At 48.9% G+C, this 11,981-nt stretch overlaps 1 protein-coding gene across 2 annotated transcripts in view; it reads left to right on the top strand.

Annotated features, from left to right (window-relative positions):
• Window positions 1-2,436: 2,436 nt before the first annotated feature.
• LOC129523516 (testis-specific protein TEX28) overlaps window positions 2,437-11,981 on the top strand; it is a 23,419-nt gene continuing 13,874 nt past the window's right edge. Inside the window, exons 1-2 of one of the 2 annotated variants that reach the window (XM_055375896.1) lie at window positions 2,437-2,540; window positions 6,775-7,502. In XM_055375896.1, coding sequence (XP_055231871.1) covers window positions 2,529-2,540; window positions 6,775-7,502 — 740 coding nt within the window. In that variant the 5' untranslated portion in view covers window positions 2,437-2,528. Of the gene's footprint in view, window positions 2,541-5,359; window positions 5,452-6,774; window positions 7,503-11,981 lie in introns of those variants that run through there. The other variant, XM_055375895.2, reaches the window with a different exon arrangement.

Below are 11,981 nucleotides of genomic sequence, written 5' to 3'. Positions count from 1 at the left end.
ATCAGCCCGGGCCTCTTCACCTTAAAAGCTCCCAAATCCTACACTACCTGATCTCTTAATTGGGCCTGGGACTTAGACCTCCTCCTCCCACCCCTTGCTCCCCTGCTCCTGAGGCGAGCCCCCGGGGGCGGCTCAGAGGGATTTGCTGGAAACCTGTAATCCCAGCTACTGGGAGGTCGAGGCAGGAGAATCGCTTGAATCTGGGAGGCGGAGGTTGCAGTGAGCTGAGATGGCGCCACTGAACTCTAGCCTGGGCAACAGAGCAAGACTCTGTCTAAAAAAAAGTGGCTGGGCACAGTGGCACACGATCCTGTAATCCCAGCACTTTGGGAGGCCAAGGTGGGTGGATCACCTGAGGTCAGGAGTTCCTGATCAGCCTAACGTGGTGAAACCCCGTTTCTACTAAATACAAAACAATTAGCTGGGCGTAGTGGCACATACTTGTACTCCGAGCTACTTGGGAGGCTGAGACAGGAGAATCGCTTGCTTGTACCTGGGAGGTCAAGGTTGCGGTGAGCCAAGATCGAGCCATTGCACTCCAGCCTGGGCAACAAGAGCAAAACTCTGTCTCAAGAAAAAAAATTTAACAGGCCACCTAATTGCGATAAAAAAAAAACAAACAAACCCTGAACCTGTTTAGATTCCCACTTGCAGGGTATGTGACATCGCCTTCTGCCACATTCTCGCCAGCCCTGGACATTGTTAGGCTTTTTAATTTTTGGCGTTCTGGTGGATGAGAAAATAGTATTTAATTGTTGCTTTTCGCTTACTATTCCCGGATCACCTTGCAATTACACGTTTTATTATACGTTTACTGTCTTGTTTTTCGTCGTCTGAGATGTCCGTGGCTACCCTTTAATGTCTTTATATTGGGTTATTTGCTCTTAGTTTACTGATTTGCAGTTCTTTATATATTGTGTTGATTAGCCCTTTATCTATCAGATGTATTTCAAGCCTTTTTTTTCCTTGTTTGCTTTTATTTATTTATTTTTTGAGATGGGGTCTCAGTCTGCCACCCTGGCTGGAGGGCAGCGGTGCGATCACGGCAGCCTCGACATCCCCGGGATCAAGCGATCCTCCCGTCTCAGCCTCCTGGGTAGCTGGGACTACAGGTGTGCACCACCACTCCAGGATAATTTTTGTATTAATTTTTTTTTTAATAGAGACGGGGTTTCGCCATGTTGCCCAGGCTGGTCTTGACCTCCTGGGCTCAAGAGATCCACCCACCTTGGCTTCCAAAGTGCTGGGATTACAGGCATGAGCCAGCACACCCAGCCCTTGTTTTTTTTTTTGTTTCCCCCTTTCTTTCTTTCTTTCTTTTTTTTTTTTTTGATTAATCAAGTCCCATTTTTTTCTCCTCTTGGTTATTTGGATGTTATGTACATATGTAGCTTCTTTTCTAGTGATTACTTTTTTTTTTCTTTGAGACAATCTCACTCTGTCAGTCAGGCTGGAGTGCAGTGGTGCAGTCTCGGCTCACTGCAACCTCCGTCTCCCCGGCTCAAGCAATTCTCCTGCCTCAGCCTCCCCAGTAGCTGGGATTACAGGTGTGTGCCACCATGCCCGGCTAATTTTTGTATTTTTAGTAGGGACAGTGTTTCACAGTGTTGACCATGATGGTCTCAAACTCCTGACCTCAAGTGATCCACCCGCCTTGGCCTCCCAAAGTGCTGGGATTACAGCTGTGAGCCACCACGCCTGGCCCCCACCCTTTTTTTTTTTTTGAGACAAGGTCTCACTCTGTCACCCAGGTTGGAGGGCAGTAGCACAGTCACAGGTCACTGCAGCCTCTACTTGCTGGGCACAAGTAATCCTCCTGCCTCAGCATCCTGAGTAGCTGGGACCACAGGTGCACACCACTGCCCTGGCAAGACTTGCTTTTTAAACAGTTGTTGAATTCTTACATTTGTCAGTGGTGTACTGAACTCCTTCATGTCTAAAAATGTCTTTAGTCTAACCCCACAGTTGACAGTTGGGGTGTAGAGTTTTAGGCTGGGAAATCATTTTTCCCTCAGAATTTTGAAGGCAGCACTTCATTGTCTTTTTTTTTTTTTTTTTTTTTTTTGAGACAGAGTCTTGCTCTGTCGCCCAGGCTGGAGTACAGGGGAGTGATCTCGGCTCACTGCAACCTCTTGGGTTCAAGTGATTCTCTTGCCTCAGCCTCCCGAGTAGCTGGGATTACAGGCGCCCACCACAATGCCGGCTAATTTGTGTATTTTTAGTAGAGGCAGAGTTTCCTCATGTTGGCCAGCCTGGTCTCAAACTCTTGACTTCAAGTGATCCGCCTGCCTGGGCTTCCCAGAGTGCTGAGATTACAGGTGTGAGCCACCGTGCCCGGCCAGCACTTCATTGTCTTCTAGTTCCCCATGCTGTTGCTGAAGTCTGAAGCCATTCTGACTTCTGATTCTTTGAATGTGACCTATTTTTTTCTCTCTGACAGTTATTCTCTCAGTGTATCGAAGATATCAGTCAACTATCTTCTGGATTGCATTGATGCTATTGAGAAGGCAGCCTGCAGTCTAAAAGTCATGGTTTTAAAGGTAATCAGCTTTTTTTCCTCTGGCTGCTTTTAACATCTTGTGTCGGCCGCGGGCGGTGGCTCATGCTTGTAATCCCAGCACTTTGGGAGGCCGAGGTGGGTGGATCATTTGAGGTCAGGAGTTCCAGACCAGCCTGGCCAACATGGTGAAACACTGTCTCTACTAAAAATACAAAAATTAGCTGGGCATGGTGGCGGGCACCTGTAATACCAGCTACTTGGGAGGCTGACGCAGGAGAATCGCTTGAACCCGGGAGGCAGAGGTTGCAGTGAGCCGAGATCACGCCACTGTACTCCAGCCTGGGCGACAAGAGCGAAACACTGTTTCAAAAAAAAAAAAAAAAGAAATCTCGTGTCTAGGTGTGGACCTATTTCTGTCTTCCCTGCTTAGGATTTATTGGGCTTCTTGAATTTGTGAATTTGTGTCTTTCTTCAGTTCTGGAAAGTTCTTAGGGAGTTATCTCTTAAAATGTTGCTGCTGTGGCTGGTCATAGTGGCTCATGCCTGTAATCCCAGCACTTTGGGAGGCTGAGGTGGGTGGATCACCTGATGTTGAGAGTTCGAGAACAGTCTTGCCAACATGATGAAACCCCATCTCTACTAAAAATACAAAAGAATTAGCTAGCTGTGATGGCACGTGCCTGTAGTCCCAGCTAATCGGGAGGCTGAGGCACGAGAAGTGCTTGAACCCGGCTAGCAGAGGTTGGCCGTGAGCCGAGATTGTGCCACGGCACTCCAGCCTAGGCAACAGAGTGTGACTCCATTTCAATTAAAAAAAAAAAAGAAATATATATATATATTGCTGGTGCTTCATTCTGTCTGTCTTCTCTCTCTGGTGTGACAATTGGATTTTTGTTAGACCTACTCATGCTACCTTCCATGTCTTCTATTTTTCCAGTTTTCTATTTTTTTGTGCCTCTGTGCTGCATTCTGGATACTTTTTTTCTTTCTTTTCTTTTCTCTTTCTCTCTTTCTCTCCCTTTCTTTCTTTCTTTCTTTCTTTCTTTCTTTCTTTCTTTCTTTCTTTCTTTCTTTCTTTCTTTCTTCTTTCTTGGGATGGAGTTTTGCTCTTGTTGCCCAGGTTGGAGTGCAGTGGCGCGATCTCGGCTCACTGCAACCTCTGCCTCCTGGGTTCAAGCGATTCTCCTGCCTCATCCTCCCAAGTAGCTGGGATTACAGGTGCCCGCCACCATGCCCAGTTAATTTTTTGTATTTTTTAGTAGAGACAGGGTTTCACCATGTTGGTCAGGTTAGCCTCAAACTCCTGACGTCAGGTGATCCACCCGCCTTGGCCTCCCAAAATGCTGGGATTACAGGCGTGTGAGCCACCGCGCCCTGCCTGGATACTTTCTTTAGCTCCTCTGTACAATTTACCAACAGTCTCTCCAGCCATATCAAATCTGCCATTAAATCCATCAATTGAACATATTATTATTTATTATTTATTTATTTTTTTGAGACGGAGTCTCACTCTACCACCCAGGCTGGAGTGCAGTGGTGCGATCTCGGCTCACTGCAACCTCTGCCTCCTGGGTTCAAGCGGTTCTCCTGCCTCAGCCTCCCGAGTAGCTGGGACTACAGGCGTGTGCCACCACGCCTGGCTAATTTTTGTATTTTTAGTAGAGACGGGGTTTCATCATGTTGCCCAGGCTGGTCTCGAACTTCTGACCTCAAGTGATCTGCCCACCTTGGCCTCCCAAAGTGCTGGGATTACAGGCGTGAACCACCACGCCGGCCTCATTTATTTAATTTTTGAGACAAGGTCTCACTGTGCCACCCAGGCTGGAGTGCAGTGGCATAATCTTGGTTCACTGCAACCTCTGCCTCCCGGGTTCAAGTGATTCTCCCACCTCAGCCTCCCGAGTAGCTGGGATTACAGGTGTGTGCCACCACGCCTGAGTAATTTTTGTATTTTTATTTTATTTTATTTATTTATTTTTGAGATGAAGTTTCGCTCTTGCCCGGGCTAGAGTGCAATGGCACGATCTCGGCTCACCGCAACCTCCGCCTCCCGGGTTCAAGCGATTCTCCTGCCTCGGCCTCCCGAGTAGCTGGCATTACAGGCATGCGCCACCACGCCTGGCTAATTTTGTATTTCTAGTAGAGATGGGGTTTCTCCGTGTTGATCAGGCTGGTCTTGAACTCCCGACCTCAGGTGATCCGCCCGCCTTGGCCTCCCAAAGTGCTGGAATTACAGGTGTGAGCCACTGTGCCAGGCATTTTTTTTTTTTTTTTTGTATTTTGTATAGACGGGGTTTCACCATGTTGGCCAGACTGGTCTTGACCTCCTGACCTCAAGTGATCCGCCCGCCTTGGCCTCCCAAAGTGCTGGGATTACAGGCATGAGCCACCACACCTGGCCTATATTGAACATTTAAATAGTTTGAAAACTGTGAAATCTGGCATATGTATATAAAGGTGCAGAAAACATTGATGTATGTTTTAAGAAATAACGATAAGGTGAACACACATTTAACCACTACTCAGGCCAGGCACCCCAGCCTCCACAGTCACCCCAGTCATAATCCCCTTCTCCTGCTCTAGTGGGAACCACCATCCTGGGGTTTCTGTTGCCAACATCCATGCTGCTCTTTAGCTTTCCTGCCTGTGTAGTCATCCCTACACAATATTGTTTAGTTTTGCCTGCTCTTGGAATTTATGTAAATGGAACCATATATAGTATGGATTTTCTGTCTGGTTTCTTTTGTTCAACATTATGCTTGTGAAATGCATTCATGTTTTTCAAGGCTGTAGTTCATTCTCATTGCTGTACAGTAGTATGTTGTTGCATATATTACAGTTTACTTACACTTTCTGGGCAGGTGGTTTGTTGCTAGTTGTTGGATATTGAGAACATCAGTGTACTTGCCTCCTGGGAATATCGCCTGTGAATGCAGTTGCTGGATCATTTGGTAGGTATATCTTCAACTTTGTGATACTGTCAAGTGGTTTTCTAAGGTGGCTGTAGTACAAATTTGCTTCCCGCCAGTAATGATTGAGAGTTCCTGTTGCGCTATATCCTTGCCAACTCTTACTGTTGTTAGTCTGTCTGAGTTTGACCAATCTACTGGGTACATAGTGGTATCACTTTGCGTTTTAAAAATTGAGGTATAGGCCAGATGCAGTGGCTCACACCTGTAATCCCAGCACTCTTTGGGAGGCCGAGGCGGGAGGATCACTTGAGGTCAGGAGTTGGAAACCAGCCTGGTCAACATGGTGAAACCCTGTCTCTACTAATAATACACGAATTAGCTGGGTGTGGTGACGCACACCTGTAATCCCAGCTACTCGGGAGGCTGAGGCATGAGAATTGCTTAAACCCGGGAGGCGAAGGTTGTAGTGAGCCGAGATTGCACCACTGCACTCCAGCCTGGGTGACAGAGTGAGACTCCGTCTCAAAAAACAAAAATGTAGGAACAGAACAGAGGCTGCACCTGAGCTGCCCCCCACCTCCCTCTCCTAGCTCCTTGCTCTGGTGGGCTGGGTTCCAGCTATGCTGCTCTTGCCATCTTTATTTTAGAGGTAAGAAAACTGAGCCTCAGAGCAGTTTATTAACTTGCTCAAGGTCTCAGAGTGGTAGAGCCAGGATTTGAACTGGGCTCTTCGTCAAAGGCAATGTTAACCCCCTCACCATGTGAGAGACTCATTCTTTTGTGTTACAATAGAATTTTCTGCCGTAGACTGTCAGCTGTATGAGATCAAGGAATGTATCTGGCTTCTGTACCACGTGGTAGGCACTCAGAGAAAGTATGTGTTGAATGAATGATTGGATGAATGAATGAACCTGTTAGGAGGCAAATCTCTCTGCCTAACCCTTCCTGTCTCCCTGGGAGTAGCAAAACAGCAAGCTGTAAGAGTTAACGGAAATAAGCTTATTCCATACTTTACAAGAACAGTTCTTTATAAATGAGACCCACAATTGGTAATTTTTGGAAGAGAAAATAGGAGTGCAGTGCAAAAACAGGCAGATGTAGAAGGGAGTCTGGCCACCTGTGGGTCTTAGTGAGGCACATATGTAGAGCAAGGAGTCAGACGCTGAAAAGGAGGGGAGAGGGGCCCTGAAGATGAGCATCACCTCCTCAGTCTGTGTCGGGCCCATCTTGAATGCACAAATCTTGCGTGTGTAAGTATCCATGCATATGTGGAAGTGTTTTATGGAGTCATAACGTGTCCAATTCTCCCACACTTTGCGGCTCACAGAGCACCGTATTGTGATTTCTTGTTTCCCAATGTAGGCGGAACACACCAGGAGCCCCAGCGCAACCCTCCCCTCCAATGTGCCTTCATGCCGGTCCCCGTCATCCAGCGAAGATGGCCCCAGTGGCCCTTCCAGCCTCGCAGATGGGGGCCTAGCCCACAACTTACAGGATAGTGTCAGGCACCGCATCCTCTATCTCTCAGAGCAGCTGAGAGTGGAGAAGGCCAGTCGGGATGGCAACACTGTGAGCTACCTCAAGCTGGTATCCAAAGCACACCGGCACCAGGTGCCGCACAGCCAGCAGGCCTTTGAGAAGGTGAACCAGCGCGCCTCCGCCACCATCGCCCAGATCGAGCACAGGCTCCACCAGTGTCACCAGCAGCTCCAGGAGCTGGAGGAAGGCTGCAGGCCCGAGGGCTTACTGCTGATGGCAGAAAGCGACCCAGCCAACTGCGAGCCACCCAGTGAGAAGGCCCTGCTTTCAGAGCCCCCCGAGCCAGGTGGGGAAGACGGGCCGGTCAGCCTGCCTCATGCCAGCAGACCCTTCATCTTGGAGAGTCGCTTCCAGAGCTTACAGCAGGGGACGTGCTTAGAGACAGAGGATGTGGCCCAGCAACAAAACCTGCTGTTGCAGAAGGTAAAGGCAGAGCTGGAAGAAGCCAAGAGGTTCCACATCAGCCTCCAGGAGTCCTATCACAGCCTAAAGGAGAGGTCTCTGACTGACCTGCAGCTGTTGCTGGAGTCCCTTCAGGAGGAGAAGTGTAGGTGAGGCCTTGGCTTTGGGGACTGGAAGCAGAGGAGGAACCGCTCCCAGGAGCCACCTATGGGAGGGTGAAAGGGAGCCAGGACAGGAGCCTGGAGAGCCAGGGTGAGGGGCCAGTTGGAAGAGCAGGTCCATGCTTCTTTTAGCGACTGGGCCCTGCAGTGGGGCGAGCCAGCCCTCTCCCTGCAGTCCCACGCCTGCCTTGACCCTTGCTGGCGAAAATGCTCCAGCTTGGCAGCCCCTGCCAGGTGGTTGCAGTGGCACAGCGGCTGGCCCTGACCCTGTGGTGGCAGGGGACAACATGGGGGTGGCAAGAGTCCGGTAGACACCTGGCACTAGTTAGGGAGGTGGCGTCCTTTGGTCCCAGTCGGCTGGGAAGGTGGGAGTCAGGACCGGAGTCGCCTCGCCAGCTCTGGTCTCTTCACATGTGCTCCTAGCTGAGCTGGGGCACAGGCCGGGTCTCAGATACTTATTTCAAAAATGACTGCCTTCTGGTGAATGCTTTCTCTGCACCGTGCAGTAGCTCGATTTTCTTTTTCTTTTTTTTCTTCTGAGATGGAGTCTCACTCTGTCGCCAGACTGGAGTGCAGTGGCACGATCTCGGCCCACTGCAACCTCCACCTCCCGGGTTCAAGCGATTCTCCTGCCTCAGCCTCCCGAGTAGCTGGGACTACAGGCGTGCACCAGCACATCCGGCTATTTTTTGTATTTTTAGTACAGGCGGGGTTTCACCATGTTGACCAGGATGGTCTCAATCTATTGACCTCGTGATCCGCCTGCCTCAGCCTCCCAGAGTGCCGGGATTACTGGTGTGAGCCACCTCACCCTGCCCTAGCTCGATTTTCTTTCCCTCTAAGATAGGGCTAGGGCCTACCAATTGGAGGAAAAAAAAAAAAAAGGCAAACCCAATCTCTCAACGGATTCTCTCCATTCCTATTGGGACCGTTCTCTGGGTTTCCATGGGCCCTCAGGGGGTGCCACATTCTGTCCCCCTCGCTGCAGTCTGTGGCTAATTAACGCCAGTCCCTCCAGCGTCCTGGCTAGGGAGGCGGTGATTCCCTTAGGTGAGCCAAGATTCTCAGCATTTGCATGAAAAGAAGAACTCTGCAGTCCTTTTAGTGCCTGATGCAGGGGAAGGGGCGTGTGGGAATCATCCTCTTTAGTTTCCCCAGGGAAATCTTGCCAGCGTTTACATGGCCTAAGAATCTGTTAAAGGACAATCAAAGAATATTACAGGGCAACCACTATCAATGAGATGACTAGTCAGAGTCACAGGCGTCTCTTGGAGATTATTTTCATAGGACATGGCAACCAAATCTAAAATCTTGGGAGCATCAAAGACCCTTTTGTCAAAATCACACTTACCCGGTCAGCTTTCTATTAAGCAACAGCAGAACTTGGTGGCACTTACAAACTTCCCCGTATGTTTCCAAGCCACGGGGGCCAATGAGAATGCTGTGCTCAGGTAAACTCTTAACCCCTCTCAAATCCGAGTCTTTCACCCCCTCTTGATACAGGGGTGACTACCGGGGAGCAGGGCAATACCTCTGTCTCTCCCCCTCTCAGACTTTTGCTGCAAATTCTAGAAGCCTGCACTTCTGACCCGGTACCCCCCATTGGACTGTGACATGGGATTTCTGGTTGTTTGCTGCAGCAGCGAGCCTACCCTTACTAATGTTCATCGTGAGCAGAAAAGCAGGTCTACAGGGCCCAAATTTACTAGGAGGAGAAAGGGCTGATGATGATTTTTCACTGTTGTCACGGGCTCGTAACTGAGCTGGGGCACCAGGTTAAGCAGCCTTGTTCTTTGGCCCTCAGACGCCTACTTTATGGTTGGGGAAGCAGAGTCTCACAGAGGCACAAGCAGGCTACGTGGCTGCTAAGTGCGGACCTGAGAGCATTTCACCACACCCTGGCTGTGTGGCTAAGTTAGATGCAGGGGACACAGGAGTCCATGGCATTTTAAAAACATATACTTCCGTGAAATCTTCTTCAAAACTTTTACATGATCTGGACACAGAAGTGTTTCAACCAGCCAGGCTCCCTGTGACTGTTGCGTCCCCTCTGGTGCATCACAAACTGAGAATCCATACTGCAAGTCCTGTGCTGTTTATCACAGTTAAATCCGTTTGCTTTCAGGAGGGCTGTTGTGGTTTTTATCATTATGGTTTCTTTTTAATTTGGTGTCAGCATGTCTCTACTGAGAGTGGCCGTAGCCGAGATACCCAGTTTCTAGGAGATCCCTGACCCGTGGGAAAGTTCGGTTCGGATGTGTGTGTCAGGGGAGCCACAGTGAGGAGGCAGACGAAAATGCATGAAACAGCAGAAATGGGCTGGGCGTGGGGGCTCACGCCTGTAATCCTAGCACTTTGGGAGGTTGAGGTGGGCAGACTGCTTGAGCTCAGGAGTTTGAGACCAGCCTGGGCCACATAGTGAGACCTGGTATCTACAAAAAAATCAAAAAATTAGCTGGGCGTGATGGCGCGTGCCTGTAGTCACAGCTACTCAGGAGGCTGAGCGGGAGCGGGGATCCCTTGAGCCCGGGAGGTTGAAGCTGCAGTGAGTCATGATTGCACCATTGCACTCCATTCTGGGTGACAGAGCGAGACCCTGTGTCAAACAAAAAAAACAAAAAAAAAAAAAACGGAAAAAAGAAATGTATGACTCAGATCGAAGAGACGTTAGGTGTGCTGATGGGAGGCAGAGGGGAAGTCTGGAGGCAGCAGGGAGCTGATTGAGCTCATCAGCTGTGCAACAGCGAAGCCCAGAACGGAAGGGCGGGGAAGCTTCCGGGGCTGTGCCTGTATTAAGGTCACAGGGTGTGAAGTGATCCCACAGGCTTTCCTGCGGGGGTTGTGGATTGGCTGGTTTAAAGAAAACATGCACAAGGAGGAAACTGATTTACATGACTCTGGTGTTGAGCATTAGGTCTTATCGTGGTCAGCAGCCGTGGGATGTGTTGGGTTTTGGGTCAGTGAGGCGAGGACCACGTGGGCTATATCGCAAACAATCACATGACAGGGAGGGAGGGGTGTTATCTAGGGCAAAGGTGACAGGGTACAACTGCTAAAGTTGGATGCTGAGGCAGCAACTGTATTAAACGCATTTATGACAAGGGCTTACTTAAAAAAATTGATGTAGAATTCACATAATTTCACGTAACGTGAAATTAACCATTTGGAAGCATGTAATTCAGTGCATTAAGTACATCTGCAGTGTGGTTCAACCATCACCTCTGTCCGGTTGTCTAACCATTCTCATCACCCCAGAAGGAGACCTCCAGACTCACTACACGGTCACTCCTAGCCTCGGCTCCAGGCGTTCCCTAATCTGCTTTCTGTCTCCGTGGGTTTGCCTCTTCTGGACTTTTCATATAAATGGGACCATACAATATGTGGGCTTTTGTGTCTAGCTTCTTTCACTGTTTTCAAGGTTCACTAATGTTGTAGCACGTATCAGTACTTCATTCTCTTGACGGCTGACTAATATTCCAGTGCATGCGTAGACCACATTTTGTTTATCTGTCCATCAGTGGATGGAGATTTGAGTTGTTTCCACCTTTTGGCTATTGTGAGAAGCCCTGTGCTGAACACTCAGATACATGCCAGTTGCTTGAACACCAGTTTTCAATTCTTTGGGGTCTATAATCAGGAGTAGAATTGCTGGACCCTGTGGTGACTCCAGGTGTAACGTTTAGAGGAGTCTTCCCACAGCAGCCGCGCCGCTCCATCTTCCCACCAGCAATGCAGAAGGCTTCCAGTTGCCTCACATCCTTGCCAACATTTGTTGTTATCCTTTTTTTTTTTTTTTCCAACAGATGTAACTGTGAAGTGGTATCTCATTATGAGGGCTGGCTTTCTTTTTTATTTTTCCTGAGTCTTTGGATAGGCAAAAGTTCCTTCTTTCTTTCTTTCTTTCTTCTTTTTCTTTTTCTCTCTTTCTTTCCATCTCTCTCTCTCTCTTTCTTTTTCTTTCTCTCTTTCTCTTTCTTCCTTTCTCTCTGTCTCTCTCTCTCTCTCTATCTCTCTCTCTCTTTCTTTCTTTCTTTTTCTCCAGGGTCTCTGTTGCCCAGGCTGCATGCGATCATAGTTCACTACAGCCTTGAACTCCTGGGCTCAAGCGATCTTCCTGCCTCAGCCTCCCGAGTAGCTGGGAGTACAAAGCATGTGCCACCATGCCTGGCTAACTTTTTTTTAATTATTATTATTTGTAGAGATGGGATCTTGCTATGTTGCCCAGGCTGGTCTTGAACACCTGGCCACGGCCTCCCCAAGTACTGGGGTTACAGATGTGAGCCACTGTGCCTGGACAGTTCTTACTTTTTAATGCATTTTTTAATTGATTGTGGTAAAAAAAAAACACCCCACAATATATTCTTTTTGATTCTGCGAAGTGCAGGGTCTCTATCACAGCAACAATTAGACTCAGGAGGCTTGGGGCTGGGCTAGTGGCCCTGGGGTCTCCTCCTTCATGAGGTCTGG

The sequence above is a fragment of the Gorilla gorilla genome, chromosome X (assembly GCF_029281585.2).
Source record: "Gorilla gorilla gorilla isolate KB3781 chromosome X, NHGRI_mGorGor1-v2.1_pri, whole genome shotgun sequence".
NCBI classification, from domain to species: domain Eukaryota; kingdom Metazoa; phylum Chordata; class Mammalia; order Primates; family Hominidae; genus Gorilla; species Gorilla gorilla.
Note: the sequence above shows the minus strand (reverse complement) of the source record. Positions and strands in the feature narration are given on the sequence as shown.